At 51.2% G+C, this 20,600-nt stretch overlaps 1 protein-coding gene across 2 annotated transcripts in view; it reads left to right on the top strand.

Annotated features, from left to right (window-relative positions):
- Nucleotides 1–20,600, top strand: part of Zcchc14 (zinc finger CCHC-type containing 14) — a 44,336-nt gene that overhangs the window by 17,586 nt on the left and 6,150 nt on the right. For both annotated transcript variants that reach the window (NM_001427306.1, XM_087594974.1), the window contains exons 2-11: nt 3,790–3,913; nt 9,238–9,311; nt 14,429–14,500; nt 15,679–15,788; nt 16,555–16,649; nt 16,851–16,905; nt 17,354–17,636; nt 18,879–18,970; nt 19,445–19,572; nt 20,457–20,597. In NM_001427306.1, the coding sequence (NP_001414235.1) occupies nt 3,790–3,913; nt 9,238–9,311; nt 14,429–14,500; nt 15,679–15,788; nt 16,555–16,649; nt 16,851–16,905; nt 17,354–17,636; nt 18,879–18,970; nt 19,445–19,572; nt 20,457–20,597 (1,174 nt within the window). The remainder of the gene's footprint in view (nt 1–3,789; nt 3,914–9,237; nt 9,312–14,428; nt 14,501–15,678; nt 15,789–16,554; nt 16,650–16,850; nt 16,906–17,353; nt 17,637–18,878; nt 18,971–19,444; nt 19,573–20,456; nt 20,598–20,600) is intronic.

Genomic DNA, 20,600 nt, shown 5'->3' with positions numbered 1-20,600 from the left:
TGACCATGGCAGCACTGTAGGCCACTGGGGTACCTCAGCAGCCACACTGAGTGCCACAGTGTTAGCATGAGTGTCCAGTTTCTGTCTTCCAGCTTGGTAAGCTCAGTAAGTGCATTTTAAATACCACTGAAGCCCCTGGAGCTCCCTGCTATCATTTCCATGTTGTGACTAAAGAGGCTGGGATAGAACAACATGAAATCTCCTGAGCAGGCTCATCAGTGAGCAAGGCCTGCGCTATACCCATGGCCGTGTTCTCTGCACACTCTTTTCTTCCATCTTCCCTTCCTTCTCTCCTGAGACAGGGTCTCCTTATGTAGCCCAGGCTGACCTAGAACTTGCGACTCTCCTGCTTCAGCCTCCTTGAGTGCTAGGATCACAGATGTGTGTGCCCCATGCCCACTGGTCCCTCGCCATCAGCGCCTGCCATGTCCCACTCTTTCCTTCCCAGCTGGGCATGTGGCCCTAGACACAATGTTGGGAGCTTGAGGTTTATCTGTAGTGGGGGGGCAACTTAATCTGTTCTGTGGGCTGATGGTGGACTACTCTGGCAGCTCACTACCGTTCCCTTTTGGAGCAATGGCGCTGGGCTATGGGAGGCCCAGGCTTCTTCTGGTCGGTTCGTCTGTAGCAGTCTGTGCTCTATTTCCAGAAGTCTGATTGTATATGAGCATGTCCTCCTTGAAGGTAGAATTGTGTTTAAAAATTAAATTTCTAAGAATTGTGTTCCTGACCCATGACTATTAAAAGTGAATTACATGCAGCTTTAAAAAAGCCTGTGTAAAGTTTTTCATAGACATACAATCTGAGGAGCAATTATTAGTTATTGTGATGGAATCCACATTGGTCATGAAGCCACATGACCCCCATGACTTACCCAGAAGGGTTACATGGCTGATTGGTCTGATTGTCTACATGCCCCAGGCTTCTGTTCACGTCCCCTCTTATGAGGCAGGCCTTTGGTCTGACCCAAGTGTAATCCTTTATTTTGAAATGCAGAATCTCAGAGTCTACCTGGGACCTGAGTCAGAACACACACGTACCATGGTCTAGAAACTCTTGTCTTGTTTTACATGGCCCTAGGCATCAAGTCTAGGCCTTGCATGTTCCAGGTGAGGCTCTGAGTGAACTGGGGACACTCTGCCCCTTTTCACTTTTTGAGACTGGCTGGCTGTCACTAAGTCACCCAGGCTGGCCTTGAACTTAGTCTCTAGTTTGAAGCGTCCATCCTCTTGTAGTCTCCTGATTCTCTGAGGTTAGATGCCTGTGCCCCTAGATGAGACCTAAAGGTCTTTACATATTTGGTCTGGATGCACTAGCTCGAATCTGTATATCCGGAAGTTATACCTCAAGAAGTGGGATATGCTGCTGCTTGGGACCAGGCACTTAAACTGCACTCCAGCAGGGCACTTCTGAACAGGCAGCAGCACTGGAGAGGAGTATGTCCTGGTCTTGGAGTAGGTGCTGAGCATCAGATCTGCCTGTAGCCATGGCACCCAAGCAGAGCAGCTGAGGTGCTAGTGATACCACCCAGGCAAGATGGGGGTACAGCTCATCACCTGGAAATCAGTGCCGCTGGGGCCATGGGAACTCTGGCTGTAGCTGGATATCATACAGATAGATCTAATGTCTAAGCGGAAGAAGGGGATCCTTCAATGAACAGAACGGTCCATAGAGGTAAGACACTGAAGGAGCCGTGTGGACAAGGAGCAGAGTCCAGGTCCTCTAGAAGGGACTGTGTCCACTGGGCTGGGGTGAGGAGTAGGGCTAGGTAAATGGGCTGGGGTATCTGCCTGAGTCTCTGGGCTGTGCCGCAGGCCCTGTTGGTTTAAACCATGATGATGAAAGGAGTTAGCCAGACAGCAGAACCTCTGACCTTTCCATGAAAGTAAAGTTAGGTTTGCTCAGAGAGGATTTGAACTCAGGAGGAGGTGGAGAAGGGGGTACCTTGGCTTAGTCTACAGGCCTTGCACAGAATGGGAGGGGGACCTATGCACATGGGGCCATTGGAACTCTGCTGAAGTGAGTCAGAGAGCATCTGAGTCGAACTGTGGGTCATGTGGACAAATTAACCTAACCAAAAATAACCTAAAACAGCATTTCTGGGAATTACAGTGGAAGACAGCATCCAGTATAAACAGAAAAGCAAGAAGTGAGAGGAGGAAGACAGGGCGGGCAGACAGACGGGCACTTGGCCTCCAGTCCTCACTTTTAAGCATTTTTTCCCTGCCTGTGTTTTCATCAGGCAGCTCTCAGCCCGGCCAAGTGCTGCTGGCCTGGGGACAGCACCCTCAGCTCTGGGCTGACTCTGCATGGACACAGGAAGTACTTCCTGTTGTTGTCACTAGAGTCCCCAGGGGGCACACTGATACTTTGTGAAGTGGTCCTTATCTCAGCATGGGTCTCCGTACCGTACCTGGCACCACACAAGGAGAAGTACCTGGCACCACACACCCATGGTGCACACACTATAGTCACTCAGTCATGGAACCTACAAGTCTTTTGCCAAGATTTAAAATGTTGAGCCTTTTCCTAATATTAGAAAATTTGAGACCTTAAGACTGAATGAAAGCACTGCTATTTTCATATTTTACATCTAGTCTATTTGTGCTATAAAGTTTTCCAAAACTGATGGGGGGTTGGGGGATTGAGGGTACTGCAGTCCATCTCCTTCCCAAGTCAGCTGACCAGGGCTTGTGGAACATGAGAAACTTCTCCTTAGGTTCAGCCATGGGGCCGGTCTCAGTCGGGATAATGAAGTTGTCGGTGTCAGTTTCTCTTCCTGTGTAAAGCTTTGATGTGGTGAATCCTCCTGTATGACAGAACGTGGTGGGGGGGGGGAGTGCGGAGCATATTTGCTCACCCCAGATAGGCAGCTTATGACAGACCAAGTACAGATACCACCAAGTCCAACTTGAGTTTTTTGGGGGTCACTTACAGAAACATAAATGACTCAAAGACAGTTCCATCACCAAGGCCCACCCCAGCATAGGTGACAGCTCACAAACCTCGGAACCTGGAGCACACTTCATGGCCTGCAGGCAGCTCAGAAGGCTGGGGAGTGTCCTTTCCAAGTGACTCAGTTGGTTTAAACCTCTTCCAGGCAGCTTGGTCTAGGGGGTCTTTGCAACTTGTTCTCTTGAGAGCGGTTTTTCCTGCCCAGCTTCACTGCTATGGTCTGCTCCTTTGAGAGAATTTCCTGCTTGGCTTTCTTCCTTCTAAAAGGACTTTCAGCTTATTGTTTACTCTGGCAGAGAGGGCTGGGTCTAGTGAAATCTGCTCAGTTTCAGGGACTTCCTGAAGCTATCTTGAGTTGTTTACCTTACTGTTCAAAGAGCTTCCTCTCAGGATGGAATGTTTCAGTCTAGGAGGAAGATATTACAGAACAGTCCTTAGAAGTGGAATTGTGGAATTCTCTTTGAGCTGTTCAAATTGTATCTGGCCACATGTGCCATTCTCTGCTTTTCTGTGGCTTTCAGAGCTCTGTGGAATTTGTCATAGGGAAACATTTAATTTGAAGCTGTAAAAACAGGGTTTTGCCTTAGATGAAAGCATTCGATGCATGCCACCGTGGCTAAGGACTGCCATTCTGGATGGTTAATGACTCTAGGTAGACAGAAGCCCAAGATCTGTGATGGGTGGGGAGAGGAGTAGGCTGTGAAGCCTGTCCTCCTCAGGAAGTATGCCGTGTTATGGTAGGGAAACTTGGAGCCATGTTTGTGTGTGTGACTTTCAACAAGAGACAATTGTTCAGGAAAAAAAAATAAGAAGATGATATTCTTACCTCTTCAGATGGCTCCCAGAACTGAGACCCCCGTCAGCAGCATCAGCAACAGTCTGGAGAACGCATTGCATACGTCAGCACATTCCACGGAGGAGGCCCTGCCCAAAAGGCCTTTGGGAAAACATGGCAAAGGTGGGTGAGTTATGCTGGACAGTAGTGGGAAAGCCCAGGTGGGGGGTCAGGGGCGTGCACTCCACAAAGGTGTGCGCTGTTGCGACAGGGTCTTCAGGTGTCCTCACTCAGGCTGTGCTTCTGATTCTCCCAAGGAACTCGTGATCACACGTCAGCAATGTGAACTTAAACTCTAGTGTTTATTAAGGGAGGAAAAAGGGTTTAAATATCTTCCGCCCCTCACACCAGAACAAGGTAAAACAAGGTAAAACAAGCAGCTGGGCCGTAGAACACGTCTTTCCCAACCAAATGGGCTCCTACGTCTTCCTCCATGCTGATGTGGTGACAGGTACTCTTGTCCTCACTCTCCCGGTGCCTGCCACCGTCTGAAGTGAAGTCCCACACTGCCCATGCTGCTGAACCCATTTTTAAAAAACGTAATTGGAACGTGGGCTGCTCAGTGTGGATCTGCAGCTGACGGAGTCTCACCACAGACAGGCGCGGGTCCTTCTAACTTAATGTCCAGATCGGCTCAGGAAGCACCAGGGCAGCCGGGGATAATTTAAACTGGATGAGAGTATTGGTGAGACCAAACCTTAGCAGAGTTAGTCAGGGAGGCCTGTCCTGACTGGTCATACACTTTGAGACTCCTGGGAGACTGCCCATGCCGAAGCCTCACTCACTCCTAGCTCAGAGTGGGAGGGTCCAGTGCTGGTGTCCCAGGCACCGTCTCCTATCTCACAGCTGTGTCCTGTGCTGCAGTTCTAATGGCCTGCGCTCTGTACAGTGCTGTCTCTGCTCGACTTGGCTCGGTCAAAGCTCAGGGCAGTTTGCCTTCTTGCCACTGTGTCACACGTGTGTCTTAAGACCATGGCACAGTGGAGAGCAGTGGGTGACAGGTCCTGTAAAGCCGTTTTCCCACCCAACACTGGCTGCAAGGTGACAGTATACATGGTGCAGGTTCCCAGGAGACTGCATTCCTCTGTCCCACAAGGTCTTCTCAGCACTGCTAACCCAGAATGGAGTTTGCACCTGGAGTGCAGGGCTGCCTTGCCATGAAGGCTGCTTCCCCTGTGCTGTCCCCTCCAGACCATGCAGGGCATCCACCTGTGCCACACACAGTGCTTTTTCTTGAGACATAACCAAGGAGGTGTGATTTCTCTCTTCTCTTCTCTCTCCCTGTCTCACCCTCTCTCCTTTAAGGTTTATCTTATTTCATGGATATGCATATTTTGCCAGCATGTGTGCCTGTGTGATGTGTGTATGTGTACTGCTTGTGGAGAACAGGGCATTGGCACCCTGGGACTGGAGTGTAGACCCCTTTACACGGGGGGCTGGGAACTGAACCCAGGTCCTCTAGAAGAACAGTCTGTGTGCTAACTACTGAGAAACCTCTCCAGCCTCTGGGTATAATTTAAAATGTGGCTGTTACCTACTTCTCCCTGATTGTCATGCTTAAATGCCAAGGAGGAGAAGACTGAGCAGTGGTGGAGCACACTGTGGGCCGTCCTCTAAGACCAGAGTGGAGCACACTGCGGGCTGTCCTCTAAGACCAGAGTGGAGCCAGCCTAGCATCAGCCATCATCAACCAACACCAGGAGTTTCTTCTGTTCAGCATAGGCAGGCAAGCTAGCTCAGTTCTCAGTCCCTTTCTCATGGTCCTGTCCTCTGTCCTGGGCTTCTCTGCTGTCTAGGAGTCTGAGAGCAGTATGATGGAACTCAGGGAATGGTCAGGCATTGGGCAGCATTCCTAAAGCATCTTGTGTTCCCAGTCTCTCAGTGCTCTCAGTAACCTGGGAGCATGGAACCGAAGCCCTTATCTCTGCAGTAATACACCCCACTTTGCAGATGAGACTTAAGCCACGGGTAAGCTCCTGGGGTACAGACATGAGCTGTGTCTGAGAGCCTGCCGAGATGAAGAGAAGGAAGGGTTAATGGTAGCAGTGCAGTCTCTCTCCCAGTGCTATTTCTTACCTTTCTGTGTAGGAGCAGAGGTACAGGCCTGGCCAGTGGTTGCCCTCCCTCCCTCCCAGCTCCATTCCTCTTTCCCCACTGACTATGGTTGGGAACCATTATACAGAGAGCTCATCTCAGATCCCAGTCCCTGTGCCCGTTGTTACAAGCACCAAGGGGTTAGGGGCCTACCCAAGTACAGGTGGAAAAGGAGACACCCCTGGTGATTCACTTCTGGCAGTGGGGGCGGGTTCTGTGCCTGTGTACCTGCACAGGGTAGGAGTAGCTCATCTGTTTCTTTTTTTTTTTTTTTTTTTTTTTTTTTTTTTTTTTTTTCTTTTTTTCGGAGCTGGGGATCGAACCCAGGGCCTTGCGCTTGCTAGGCAAGCGCTCTACCACTGAGCTAAATCCCCAACCCCAGCTCATCTGTTTCTGACAAGAGTGAAGGTAGGCTGCTTCTGTTGCCTTGATTAAACTGCAGATCTGCAATATCTCAGAACTCAGGTTCTTCGTACACTTAAAAATGATGGGCTTGTTTACATGGATCAGGTCTGTAGGAAATGTACACCATTAGACAGAGAGGAGGCTCCCAGCCTGGGCAGTGTCTGGTTCTGCACCACTTCGGTTTACAGCTTCCTTATATAATGTCATGGTGAAGAGCAGCTAAGAGACTGAACCAACCAGGAGAGTCTTGGGCTTTTAATAAAAATGAAACGCGGAATAAAAGCATGAGTTTTAACAAGCAGGGAGTTAAGGGTGAAAGCTGACTCCTGACACATAGTGGTGTTCTCTCCTGAGTTGCTCTGGGACCACAGTGTGGAACGGATAAGAAGTCTTAGTGCTCCAGACACTCCTGGTTCTGTGTTCAGTCTCAGTGTGAGGACAGAGGCCATGGTCGAGAGCTTTGCAGTGCGTGCCTGTGCCTGGCCCACAGGCTTGTGTCACTGCACTGCTTGGCTTTTAAGTTGTTGTTGTGCGGTGCTGGAGATCAAACCCTGGGCACATTGTCTCTTAGGTCAGTGCTGTCCCATTGCTGAGCTAGCTGGTCTCAGCCTTCCTCAGCAATTCTCCTTTGAACCATAGGACATACGACAGTAATTGAATGGCTGCTTCCTCAGTTTCCCTAAAAAACATGAGGCTGGGATTTGGGATTGAGGGACATTCCCCTCAGAGTTTCTTTTCTTTTTTTTTTTTTTTTCTTTTTCTTTTTTCTTTTTTTTTTTCGGAGCTGGGGACTGAACCCAGGGCCTTGTGCTTGCTAGGCAAGTGCTCTGCCACTGAGCTAAATCCCCAACCCCTCCCCTCAGAGTTTCTATAGAAGGTAGGTGAGTCAGCGGAGTACACATCGTGTGCAAGGGCGGGTAGTGTGCACCTCTCACTTTTTGGACTCCACTCTGAGCGAACATCTCACCACTTCACAGTGTAAGAGTCTGGGTTAGGAAGATGGCTCAGGGGCCAGAGTCCAAGGCTGCTCTTTGGGAGAACCCCCATCAGATGATGGCTCAAAACCATCCTAATTCCAACTGCAGGCAGTACTGTGCTCTCCTCTGACCTTTATGGACAACGGGCATACATGTGGTATATATATATAAATGCAGACAAAATATTCATACACATAAAATTAAGTAAATTTTAAAAAGCATAAATCTAAGATTGACACCCGTGTGTGCATTACCAGCTCTTGAGGTGGAGGTCAGTGCTAAAGTTCAGGTGGCAGCGTTAATGATTCTGGCAGTGGCAGACGCTCCGAGTGAAGTGCTCAGAGTTGCTGTGGTTCTCTGCATGCCCTGTGCAGAGCTGCCACATGTACCACAGTCTCAAATGTTGTGCACTTTGTGCCCCTAATATAGTGCCGAGGCTGCCGGGTGCCGAGGCTGCCAGCAGTAGGGCATGAGATTCGTACTTAGCTTTAAAACGTATTTCATGGTCAGTCACTGGCTGAGTCCTTGGCTGGCTCCAGAATGCGTTTATGTTCAGACAGCAAAATTGTATTTATCTACTTTGCCCATTTCCTGTCCAGCTCTGAGTCACTTCCCTTGTCCAGATGGGCTTTTCCTTTTTCCTTTCTCATGCACCCTGATGCTCTTTGGTCTGGGAACACTGGGTTCACACTGATTCTCTGGGTAGGGCAGGCCCGGGTCCTGCAGTTGCTTAAAGAAGGAGGTGGTTTAGACTGCTGTTACCGAGTCTGTGCCGAGGGTTGTTTCCTGCCGGTCTCTAGCTGAAGGAGGGGCTGGAATGGCCAGGGCACCACGCTGGCCATTAGGATAGTGGCACAGCTCTTTTCCCTGTGGGTCCCTGCAGCTGACCTGGGGCTGAGTGCTCTACTGTGGTACAGCGCCTGTCCAGACAGGAACGCTCACAGTGCAGCCACACAGAGCAGGTTTCACTGCTGAGGCCTTTCCCCCTCTAGGTCTTTTGTCTGTGAGACTTGTGAGTTGTCCCTCAGCATCATACACGACTGGCATTCTGGAGGGCACTGCTCTGCTGACCAGAAGGCTGCACCTGCAGGGGGTATAAAGCCTGCCGAGTTCCACCACGTGTTACTAGGACTCATGGGGTGCTGAAATCTGCACTATATGGAGGAGGTGGCTGTGCTCTTCCTGGTTACCTAACACAGTGGGTTGTGTGACTGTCAGCCTGTGGAAAGTGATTGCCTGGAAGAGGCTGAGTCGCTGGGTGGATCCAGCAGCAAGACTGTTGTCTGGAGGAGGAGGAGGAGTGTGCCCAGGTAGACAGCTTGGTTGCGAGCGTGTGTTTGTCTGGAGGAGGAAGAGTGTGCCCAGGCAGAAAGCTTGGTTGTGAGCGTGTATTTGAACTTACCTGGAAACAGTGCTTATAGTTTAATAGCATCATTTCATTTCTGAAGAGAAGGATTTGGAACAGGAAGTAGTGATACTTCAGGACTCTGTGGTGACAGAAAGTCTCCTTTAGACTTTTTAAAGCATCGTCTGTTCCCAGCCTTGTAATCATGCCACGCTGTGTGGGAAGCAGTGTGATTCCTCCCAGACCTTGCTGTACAGAGCTTTCATGTGTGTGCCTTTGCAGCGAAGCTGGGTAACAGTGGGCGGGCTTGTAGAGAGACCCTCTAAAAGAGAGCACTGGGCTTTTCATACAGCCCATTCACCATGGAGGACACAGTCATGCTCTTCCCAGGTGGACCCAGTTCATGACCATCTTAAAGGACTCACAAACGAGTGGTCCCACTCAAGCCCCTACACTTCCTTTCCTGGGATCTCATTGGTATCCCTTGGTCTTGTAAGGCTGATGGAGGCACTCCTCAGGCCTGGTTCTGGCAGTCTTGTATGGGATAGCCACGTGTTACATGCCCAGCACCCATGTATATCTCAAAGGCTTCCTTCCTTCTTATACTTCTGTATTTGTTTTTACAGTGAGTGTTGAAAAGATAGACCTGAAGGGATTGTCACACACGAAAAGCGACAGAGGCGTTGAGTGCTCCTTTGAGGTAAGATGCTGTTTTCCCCGTCTCGTTGGAGGTATCTAGAGGCACACATGTCACTTCACATAGCACAGTAAAAGCTATGCTTCCTGGATAGCAGTGGTGCTGAGGTGGGCTTCGAGCCTGGCTGGGGCAGGTGTCTCTAGGATGGGCTAGGGTGTTAGAGGATACCCACCTTTTCATAGAGAGGCTGAGCTCTAGGGCCCATGAATTTAGTCCTGGCCACATGTATGGGACAGTGGCTGAACTGGCCTTCTTCCCGGGGAGGAGAGAGAGGGTTGTGTGACCATGGCCCTTGGTCTGACACTGAGGATGTGCTCCAAAGTGGTGCACCATGGACGTGGCTGAGACAGTCCAAAAGTTCCTTCTATTTCCTGTCAACGGAGTTCAAGAAGGCAGGCCCAGGCCTCTGTCAGAGCCCTGCGTGGCTGCAGGCTGTACAGTTATGGCCTTGTGGTCCGAGATGGTAGCCGGGGCTCTAGTGCTCGCACTTCCGTCCTTACTGGGGAGCGTGTGCTCGGGAGCAACCGCAAGAGTTCTGCTTACATTTTGTTGACAAGAATTCGGTGTTTTGGTCTTACTTAGCTGCATGGGAAGCTGGGAATGTATCACTTGCTTGTATTCATGATTCTGTTACTTACCTGGCATGGCAGGGTAGACATTTCTCAGACCCTGTCTTCAGACGTGGGCAGATCATGAGACTCTGCCCCAGCAGTAATGGTGAGCACACAGGAGACTCCTGTTCAGTGTTCAGACCGTGTGTGAGCCAGACCTATCTTTCAGGAGGTGCGGTGTGGTAGAACCTGTTGTGTTGTAGATGGGTCTATTCTGAACCCAGGGAGAGCCCTTGGTGCAGGTTTTGGAGGCTGTTGACTGTGCTAACACTGCAGCACCATGAATCCGCCAAGCCCTAGTGTTGAAGGTGGTATGGGCAGCAGGTTCTAAGGGACCCGGGACATGCTGTGGTCATAGTCTATTTGGAAACTTGGGTGTCTTGTGGTATTTGAAGAGGTGATCTGTGTCATTGCTTCCATCTGTCCTGTTTTGCTCTGGTACATCTGAGAGAGATGTTCTCAGCCCAGCAGGGACTATTTGCAGAGATAAGAATGCCCGTGGAGCCATCTTGGGAGGCGGTCTTGCTTCTGCTAGTCGGACACAGGCCTGGATTACCCTGGTCCTCAGGGCAGCTACTGTGGCAGTGGGTCTGGGCTTTGGTAACGTGGTGCCCAGGACTGCCCACAGCTCTCCGTGTAGTGTGGCCACCTGACCTCTTCTGGAAGGAGGAGCTCTCAGCACAGAGGACAGGAGTAGCTGCTGCTGTGAGCTGAGGTCCCAGAGGTGAAGTGCAGCTTGCAGAGCAGACATGCTTGGTGTCCGTTGGTGACTGACCAGTGGACAAGACCACAGAGATGCTTTCTGCTCCAGAGGACTGAACTGGTCGGCTCCATAGAGGACAGAGGATCAAGGAAGATAGGCTGTCTGGGAACAGACATCTGCCCTAGATCTCGCTCACAAGTGTTAACTTGGAAAGGACCAGAGACTTCTCTGGGAGTCAGATACTGAAAGGTTTCCAGAAGAGAGCTGAGAAAGCTTTGAGAAGCCAGCAGTGAAAGGCTTCTGAGTCCAGTGCTCAAATGTGCTTTCTCCAAGCTGCAGCTTGTAGGCAGGACCATTGCTGCTGTCCAGGGCTCTGAAAAGAGTGAAGAGTTGACATCCAAAGTCTACAAAGAGCTCTCAGAGCTCAGTAATGAGAACATTTGGTCAACAATAGGACCAGACTTAGTAACACACGCCTTTAGTCCCAGCCTTGTCGGGGGCAGGGGGAGGCTGCAGTGGATCTATATGAATTCAAGGCTAGCCTGGCCTACATAGTTGCAGGCCAGCCAAGGCTATAGTGAGACACTGTCTCAGATAAAACGGGAGGGTGGGGGGTATGTAAAAGAAAAAAATGGGCAAAAGATTTGAATAGACAATACCAAGAAGGCGGCATGGCTGGCGGCGAGCATGTGTGGAAAGGAAAGGTGTGCCGGCAGCCTGAGTGCTGGTGCACAGTGTTAAAGAGCTCTCGCCGTGGAAAGAGCTGCTATGAAGAAGGCTGGCCACACTTGATTTTGTAGAACTGGAGTTCTGTGTGCATTTGCTCCTGGGAGTCGGGAGTGACTTAGGCATAGTGAGCAACTGACAGCTTTCAAAAGGCAAAGAAACTCCTCCGTGAGACCTTCTGAGTCCACGCCTGCTACAGAGCCTTGTTTGCTAATATGCTCCACGGCAGATTTGTGATGCTCAGGTGTGATGCAGGGTGAATGATGTGCATCTGTCCTGGGAACCTGACGGCATTACCCAAGGGAGGGAGGGGTGCAGAGAGGCACAGTGGCTCAGACTCTACATACAACTCTAGAAAATGCAAACCACTACATGGGGAAGGAGCTTACCAGAAGCTTCTGTGGAAAGGATGAGAGTCTGCTGAGGGCCTAGAGGTGATGTGCTCAGCTGTCGACGCACAAGTGTGTGGTCAGATGTTTTGGCACCCCTCTTACTCAGGACAGTTAAAGGTGTTTGTCACCACTGTCCCAGCTTGAGGCCATTTCTAAGTATCCAGGCAGGGTGGTGCAGCCTGTACCTGACCGTAGGGTGACTGACAACAGCAGCCAGTGCTGAGCTGGCTGCCTTCCTGGATCATCCAGGTCTGCCCTCCCAGGGTTGTAGTTGTTGTCATTGTGTGCTATCCTCCCTCCAGACAGGATTCCTCTGTGTAGCCTTGGAACTTGCATCCTAGACCAGGCTGGCCTTGAACTCAGAGATCACTTACTTGCCTTTGCCTCGTGAGTACTGGTGTGTGCCGCCAGTGCCTGGCAAGTCATCCATTTTTAACAGTGTCCGGCAGGGTCTTACGGGCTAGCCAGGCTGTACCATTTGATGCTTCCTGAGACAGCGTCTCTATTGTGTCAACTGTCCTGGAAGTCTCTGCATAGACCAGCTGGCCTTAAACTCACAGAAGTCCTCTTACCACTGCCTCCCACGTGCTGGCATTACAGGAGTATGCTGTCATGTCTCTACGCAGCTTTTCTGCTTTCTGGTTTGTCTGTCTGGAGGTTTACTGGGGCCTGTGCTCTCTTCTGTGACAGACCATTACCTGCCCCCATTGCCTCAGCTTCCTTGTGCTCTTGGCATCAGCCCCTGAGAGTGTGGGCTGCAGCCTTCATCCTCCATGCTGCGTTTTCATTAAGATGTCTGGGAGGTTGGTAGAGTAGGGGGTCTTAGGCTGTGCCTGTTCCCAGGTACCTTGTGGGCTGGCCGGGGCCTTCTGCCTAGCACACACACAGCACCTTGCTGGTATGGAAGGAAGCACGTGGCATTTTGGTGGCTCCAGACAGGTGGAGCTGCATGTGGGGCTGGCCTGCGCCCGTGTGGTCGCTTGCTTTGTCTTTCTTGAGTGACGAAAGAGTCAAGTCCGTCTCAGCACCACTCTGCAGCTCTTGGAGGAAGTAGTCGGTGCTGTGTGCCTCGACCCTCCTGGAGCGCCTGCTGATGGATTGGGAGGGATGGGTTCCAGGAGGTGGATGGCAGATGCCAGCTCTGATTGGGTGCGAACTGCATATAGGTCCTCTTACGTCTCCTGCCTCTGTGTGGCTGTCTTCCTCAACCCCTGTGTTGAGTGGGTGGAGCGTGAGTGTGGGGCCAGAGCAGTGTTGGTCCTTGGCCAACTGAAGTCGGGCAGTTTGGAAATTAACCCCAGTGGGTCTCTGGGCCTGCCTGGGACTCCAGCCTGTGTCTTGGCTGCAGTGAGGAGCCCAGAACACACACAGCACAGCAGTATCACAGCAGGTTGTCGTGCGCTTTCAGCATGGCTGTCCTGCTGACCTTGTTTGCCTGTAGGCTTTGTGCTTTCCTCGGGTTTGATGCATCCTGTGGGATGGATGTGGAAGAAAAGACTCCTGCTAGAAACAGGTCGCCAATCGTCTCAACTTAAGACTTTGGGTGACTCGGGGTTGGGGATGTAGCTCAGTGGCAGAGCGCTTGCCTATTGAGTGCAAGGCCCTGGGTTCGGTCCCCAGCTCCGAAAAAAAAAAAAAAAAAAAAAAAAAAGACTTTGGGTGGCTCAAGTTTTCACCTCAAATCTGGAATGTTCAGGGTGGATATGGGCCACACTCAGGGACCCCAGCTTTGTAGATTGTTAGAGGACAAGACACACTGAGGGGTCTTCCTACCAAGTGCACACGAGTCAGGATAGAAGCCATGCTTCTGGTAGCAACTGTCTCAGACTGGAGTCCTCCACCTGTGAAGTCACTGGGTCTCTCTCCATTTACTGTGGCCCTCTTAGGTCAGGGGTGAAGGTCTCAGGAATACATAGGAGATGGGATTGGAGGCTTGGCATCTTGAGCTCTTGCTTCTGTACCAGGTTGAATGTGATATGTCTCTTTTGGGCAGTGACTTGTGGCTTTTAGGCAAAATTTGTGTTTTGTATCTCCCAATCAGCCTGCTCCTCAAACCTTCTGTGCTTGCCTTTCTAAGTGGATACAGGTTTTTTACACAGACCACCCCCAGCGCCACCCCACACACACCTGCAGCAGTAGCTTCATTCAGGCTGCATAGCACTGTTGTGAACATAGGCATGCTGTAGTCAGGATTGACTGGAGAGCTCAGCCAGGGCCAGCAACTGGATGACGTCAGAAGACCATGCTGCCCACAGTGCCATGGCTTAGAGCAAGTGCCAAGTCCACAGGCATGTGCAGCTTCTGCCGTTAAGTCCTGTTCACCTCCCAGACTCTGAGGGCCCAAGCCAGCCTTGGGCTCAGGTTTTTATGTAGACACAGTACCTGTGTGGTACAGACACCTGCTCAGATGAAGAGGCTGATTTCTGTGACTTGATGCTGTGTCCAGCATCACATGCTCTATGAAGAGGAAAACACATACTCAGTGCACATGGGCATCCACCCAGATGGCTGGTGACATCCTAGGAGTGACCCCCGGGGCCACTTGAGTTATATGAGCGTTGTCTTCATAGCACATCAGGAGTGTGACTGTACCCTTCCCCAGGCAGTAGGTACTAGCTGTGAACCCTGGACACTTAGACTCTGAATCTGTGGCATCTGTTTTTTAAGGCTTGTTTATTTGTCTTTAAGGTCTTATGGTCTGATTCTTCAGTAACTTCAGTAACTAAGTCTTCTTCAGAAGTGACAGAATTTATTTCAAAGGTAAGGTGATCAAGATCTCTCAAGCAGTGAAAAGTGCAGTGTTGTCCCTCCTGCTAGCCATGACTGTCAGCAGAGAGGCTCTGGGGTCACAAGCATGAGCCACCTGTAGATGTCTCCTCACAACACTGGCAATTGTCTCCCTGACCTGTATTTTCTCGTGTCTTTGAGGTGTTTATTGGATCTTAGGCATTATCTTTGGAAGGCGATAGAATCTGAGGAAACGGTGGTCATGTCTACAGTGGGAACTCCTCTCCCCCTGGGCCAGTGGTGAGGTCCTTGGGTCAGTCTAGGCAGGCATGGCTGGTGCTGAGACCTCTTCTCTGAAGGGCTGCTGTTTCCTGATTCTCTAACGACTGGAGGTCTTTGCAGAGCCTTGCTTACCACGCAGCTCTCAACAGTGTCAGTACCGGAAGCACAGGGCTTTCTTCCTATTTGTGCCCCCTCTCTGATGGTCACCAGTGCCCATTACCTGGTGCTAGACTTTTGGTAAGGGACAGAGCAGGGTTCTCCACTATCCTGTCCTGCTCGTGGTCCTAGACACAGGGCTGTCAGGCCTGGGTTTTGGAGACGAGGCTTTGTCAGAACCCCAGCCCCTTCCTGGTGATAAAGGGTCCTGCATACATGGGAGTTCCGTGTCCTTGCTCCTGGGCCAGAAGATGTTTACTCTTCTCTTCCAGAGCATTGCCTGCCTAAGAAATCGGGGGCCTTTTTTATACACTGAGCCATGAATAGTCTCCCCTAAAGGTTAAGGACCTTTGCCTTGGAGACAAAGCCCTGGGAATTTAGATCTGTCCCCAGGTACTTGTGCCACCCTCTCTGCCTCTGTATGGTGGTCGTTATGGCCCAGGGGACACATCCGTCTTACTCCGTCTATGCCTACCACAGCATCGAAGAGCCTGTGCTTTCCTTGGGGGCCTGGTCCTTATTTACACTGTGGTCAGGACCTGGCTCTGTGACTCACATTATGTTAGACTCAGGGGAAGTTGAGTAGACTGTGGGGCTTCGCTTGCCTGTGGTGGGATGGGTGTCGTGCATGCTAAGGTGCATGTAGAACCAGCTGAAAAGGTCCAAACTGTCCTGCTACAGATGTTCCTGAGGCCCATTGCCATGCCTCTTGAAACAAGGCAGGCTGCTGCTGGTGTGCTGCAGAAACTAACCTCCCTTGTCCTTCCTTTCAGTTATCCCAACTCTGCCCTGAAGAGAACTTGGACAAACTCATTCCTTGCTTGGCTGGCCCAGATTCCTTCTATGTGGAGCGCAACCACGTTGATTTGGAAGCAGGCCTAAGGTACAGAAGGCTCTTGGCCAGGCGGCTGCGGCTCTTTGGTGTGGGCCCGTCCCCTACCCCAGACTATCTGTCATGAGGGTTTGAAGGATGTGGACAACCTTAGAGTAAGCTGAGGATGGGGTGACGGAATCAAATGCCGTGCATGTTGTGGAGCCTTTCTGTGAGATGTATGCAGTCAGCTGTGTTGAAGGGTTAAACGCTGTTCTGTGTCAGAGTGAAGAGAGGCTCCCTGGGTCTTCACCATGCCCCACACAGTGGCACATGCCGTGCTGAGATTCTCTGGTTCTGTTTCGTTGGAGTTTTTTGAGACTGAGGAAGGCCTTGCATTTGTAACCTTGCTTCTGTCTCCCAAGGCTGGGGTCACAGGTGTGCTCACTTCGTTTATGCTGTATTAGGGTGGAACCTGGGGCTGTGTATATTGGATAAACATTCTGCCACCCACGTCACAGCTGTGGCCTGGGCTGGTTCTCTTGTATTTAAGTAGCCATGGTCCTGTCTGGGCTCTGTCACCAATGTCTTCATGTTGTGACTTGGTTCCAGCAGACTCAGGGACTCTAAGGTTCCAGTGCTTGTCACTCACTACAGAAGGCAGCAAAGGGACACGAGAAGAACTTTTCAAATTGAATGAAAGCAAGAAGTGCCAGGCTGTGGGACTTGTCTTTCTGTAATATCTCATTCTCTTGCATGAAGTTTTCAGTCTCTCAGTGTTGATTGTTTGGTGTTTCGGGTGTCATTTCATTGCTGACGCTGCTGTGCTGCTCTCCAGGTTCTTGGCTTCAATCCCGGCCCACACACTGAAGCACGACCACGTCAGGAAGTTCTTCAGTGCTTCATCTCCCTCCCAACAGCTCCAAAGTCCAAGTAAGTTTGTGGAATGGTTAAAAATAAGTAAATACGGGGCTGGGGATTTAGCTCAGTGGTAGAGCGCTTACCTAGGAAGCGCAAGGCCCTGGGTTCGGTCCCCAGCTCCGAAAAAAAGAACCAAAAAAAAAAAAAAAAAGTAAATAAAGTTACATTATTATTGTCTGTAAGTTTCTGTGATTCTTTCCTTCTACTTTGTAGGTCCTGGCAACCCCTCCCCTCCTAAAGTGGGCGCCATGATGGGCGTGTCTGGAAGGTTAGTGGCCCTCTTTAGCCGGCATTGTGTGTGAGCAGCTGCTCCTGGAGCTGCTTGACCTACATCTCGATTAACGCCAGGAGAGGAATTGGGTAGCAGGGATCCAGTGTTTGGCTTCCCGGTTTTACAGTTTTCTCATTGCCTACCAAGTAGCTTGTTTTAACTCACAGTCTACTGATTTCATTTTGTTCCTTGGAGGTGGCAGAACCAGGTAGCTCAGTTGGGTCTCTGGTGCACACAAACACACACAGCAGACAGGCACAGGAGTGTCCCTGTGGGCTCTGTGCTGTGAGGAGGGACGGACGTCGTGGTGGTGGTGGTGGGACAGGACCCGGGGTGTACTGTGAGCTGAACACCAGGTGCCAGTGTGGGAGTCCTCTAACCTCCTGGTTGCCACCCGGCAGCTTTGTAAAGCAGCGCCTGCACTCCACTGTTCCCTGTCCTGCAGGCCTGTGTGTGGCGTGGCTGGCATCCCATCCTCGCAGAGCAGCACCCAGCACCACCTGCAACACTCGGCCAGTTCTTCCGCTTCCCTGCCCCACTGCTCCCACACAGGAGGTGCAGGCCCAGCGCTGGCGTACCGGACCCAAGTGGACAACTCGCCCACCATCCTGATGCCCTCTGGTCTGCAGGCCCCCCAGCCCCAGGAGCAGAATGGGATTTTAGACTGGCTTAGGAAACTGCGTTTGCACAAGTATTACCCCGTCTTTAAACAGCTCACCATGGAGAAGGTAAGATGGCTACTCCGATGTGTGTGGTGTGACTCTAGTAGCCTGTGCCCCGTCCTTATTCCCAGTGGGTCAAGTAGGCTTTAGACTCCATAGCATGGAAGGACATGGAGGTGACGGCAGAGAGGACCAGCATTTCACTCCCAGACTGCAGCCAGAACAAAGCAAAGCAGAACAAACAAGCAGCTTTTCTAGGTGTTTCAGGTCTTGACAAACCAGGAACTCCGAGTTGAAATGGCTCCCTCCCTCAAGGTGCTGTAGGCCAGGGCTCATTCAGATACCGTTCCCACCTCTTTAAAGCAGCTCCAATACAGCTCGTGTCAGTGTGGCCTGCCTACAGGGACACAACAGTGGGGTCAGGCAGCCAAGGCCACATTTAGTGGTCGGCCCTGAGGGTGTGGCAGAGCAGCTGCTCAGGAGCCATGCTGTGGTGGACAGTTTTGTCAGGATGCATGTGTGTTGGCGTTTTCACGTTTTCTAAGTCAAATGATTCCTGCACAAGGTATTTGAGGTCTCACTCCCCCTGCTGGACAGGATGACTCTTAACAGTTCCACCCGTCTCAAACTCCACTTGTTAACCCTGGAGATGGAGCTTTGTGGACAGTGGAAAGCGCAGCATCTGTGCCTGTGATGCTGCTGCTGAGGGTCCATAAATCTTAAGGACAGAAGACTTTCCTACCATTTGTCCGAATCAGTTTGGATTTTCTACTCAGAGTTACTGTGAGGGGACTGGACCCCACGCAGGCTCTGATGTGGTAAGCCAGGTGTATGGCCTTGTCCTAGGGCGTCAGGCCTGTGAGATCATTTCATCTGGAGAGTGCCCTGTTTCTAGATTTCTTGGATCCTCACCACGATCCTGGGATTTGCTGGGGGAAAAAAATCTTCCAGCTTAGGCCAAGTAACTGTACTCTGTTCCAGTGTGCAGCATGGAGCAGGGTGCCCCACTCTGGCTGTCCTCCACACCGAGTGTATCAGCCACCCAGAGACTAGATGCCAGCAAGACCATCTGCAGAGGGCAGGGGCAGCCTTGAGTTGTAAATGTTTAGAGGTTAAAGCTGTGTGTCCCTGCCTAGTGACTGGGCTGCAGGGTGCCTGTTAGCTATACTCTGAGAGCCTTGGGAAGTGCTGTCAGGGCCTCAGGCTTCTGTTTGCTATCCCTTTAGTCTGTTACTCTCTCAGCTTCCCGCCATTTCCAGAGTTCTTGTGGTCATCTCCGTAACTGCCTTTTTGTTTCTCTTATGCAAGTTTCTGAGCCTTACTGAAGAAGATCTGAATAAATTTGAGTCCCTCACCATGGGAGCAAAGAAAAAGCTCAAGACTCAGTTGGAGCTGGAGAAGTAAGCATGATGTCATTTGACGTATGTTGGGGTGGGGTGAACACCTTTATCCCAGCACTCAGGAGGAAGCGGATCTCTTGTTTGAGGTCAGCCTGGTCTACAGAGTGAGTTTTAGGATAGCCTGGACTATACAGAGAAACCCTGTCTTGAAAAACAAAAAAAGGAAGAAAGAAAGAAATCCTTTGATGTGTGCTTTGCTGGGCGTGGCCACAGTGCAATCCTAGTACTTAGGCTGGAGCTTGGGGATTGGATTTGAGGTAGCCTAGGCTACATAGTGAGACTGTGTCTCAAATCATCAAATCAACACAGAACGAACTGTGTTCATTTTAGTTTCTCGTGTGCCAAGCGGTGTTAGCACCTGCAGGTTTTAAAACATCGGTGTCCAGGTTACCTTACTCCTTCCCCAGTTCTCGGGTGAGAGTCAGCATCACAAGGGTGCACCTGTCTGGACACCACTGTGCTTGTCGTTTACAGGGAGAAGTCAGAGAGACGGTGCCTCAACTCCTCAGCCCCATCCTTGGTCACCAGCAGTGGAGTGGCTCGAGTCACCCCCACCAGCCATGTGGGGCCTGTGCAGCCTGGGCGGAGCAGCCACGCTTCAGGTGTGTGAGACCTTGTAATTGAGGTGTGTGGCATGTGTACAGGCGTGATGTCGTGCGTTTTGACCTTGGAAGAATTTAGGCTTCCGGTCACTCTTGTTTTATATTTACAGGTTTCAAAAGGTAACTTTCTTTATTCTGACTCAGTAGTGTCTAGTACAGGCGAGTAACTGCGTAGGTGGCCCTGGACACCAGACACGGTGCTTGGCTGAAGGCTATTTGGGTAGCAGTGTTAGATCTGAACGCTTATCCTGTAGGGGGAGCGAGATTCAGTCCAGAGAGAGGAATGGCTCCCCTCCACTGGGCAGGCGCCCACCTTGCGTGAGCCGTAAGTGCCATGCAGGAAGCGCCGTGAGATGAGCAGTGCAGTGCAAACTGGGAAGGAGTCAGTTTGCACTGGACAGTGCCTTGGACCCTAGGGGGGCCGTGCTCTCTCCTCTACAGCATGGAACAGGGTGCCCCCACACTGGCCCTCCACACTGAGTGTATTAGCCTGAGTCACAAGTTCCCCTTTGGTGCTGGAGAGATGGTTCAATGGTTAGAGCACTGGCTGCTCTTCCAGAGGACCCAGGTTCAATTCCCAGCACCCACATGGCAGCTTACAACTGCCTGTGACTCCAGCTCCAGAGGATCCAGTGTCCTTGAACAGGTGTAAATGTAGGAAAAACAAATGTGAGTGAAATGAAAATATATTTAAAAAGAAGCACTACCCCCCTTTGATGTGTCACCTAACATACGGCCTTGAGTGCTTGGTGCAGTTTTCAAGATTCTTGGAGCTTGGTCTGACTTTGGCTGGAGCCCTGCTTCCTGGTGTCATGGCAGGCGGGATTCTTCTGCCTGTGGGCACGGGCTACGCAGCTGTTGACCTCTACCTGCCTTCTCCACAGAGCTGCGGGTGGAGGTGGAGCCACCGGCTCACCAGCTGCCCCGAGAAGGCAGCTCCTCCGAGTATTCCAGTTCCTCCTCTAGCCCCATGGGTGTGCAGGCTCGAGAGGAGAGCTCGGACAGCGCCGAGGAGAGCGATAGACGTA

This window comes from Rattus norvegicus, chromosome 19 (assembly GCF_021556685.1).
Source record: "Rattus norvegicus strain SHRSP/BbbUtx chromosome 19, alternate assembly SHRSP_T2T, whole genome shotgun sequence".
NCBI classification, from domain to species: domain Eukaryota; kingdom Metazoa; phylum Chordata; class Mammalia; order Rodentia; family Muridae; genus Rattus; species Rattus norvegicus.
The sequence above is the reverse complement of the archived record's forward strand: the minus strand, read 5'-3'. Positions and strand labels throughout refer to the sequence as shown.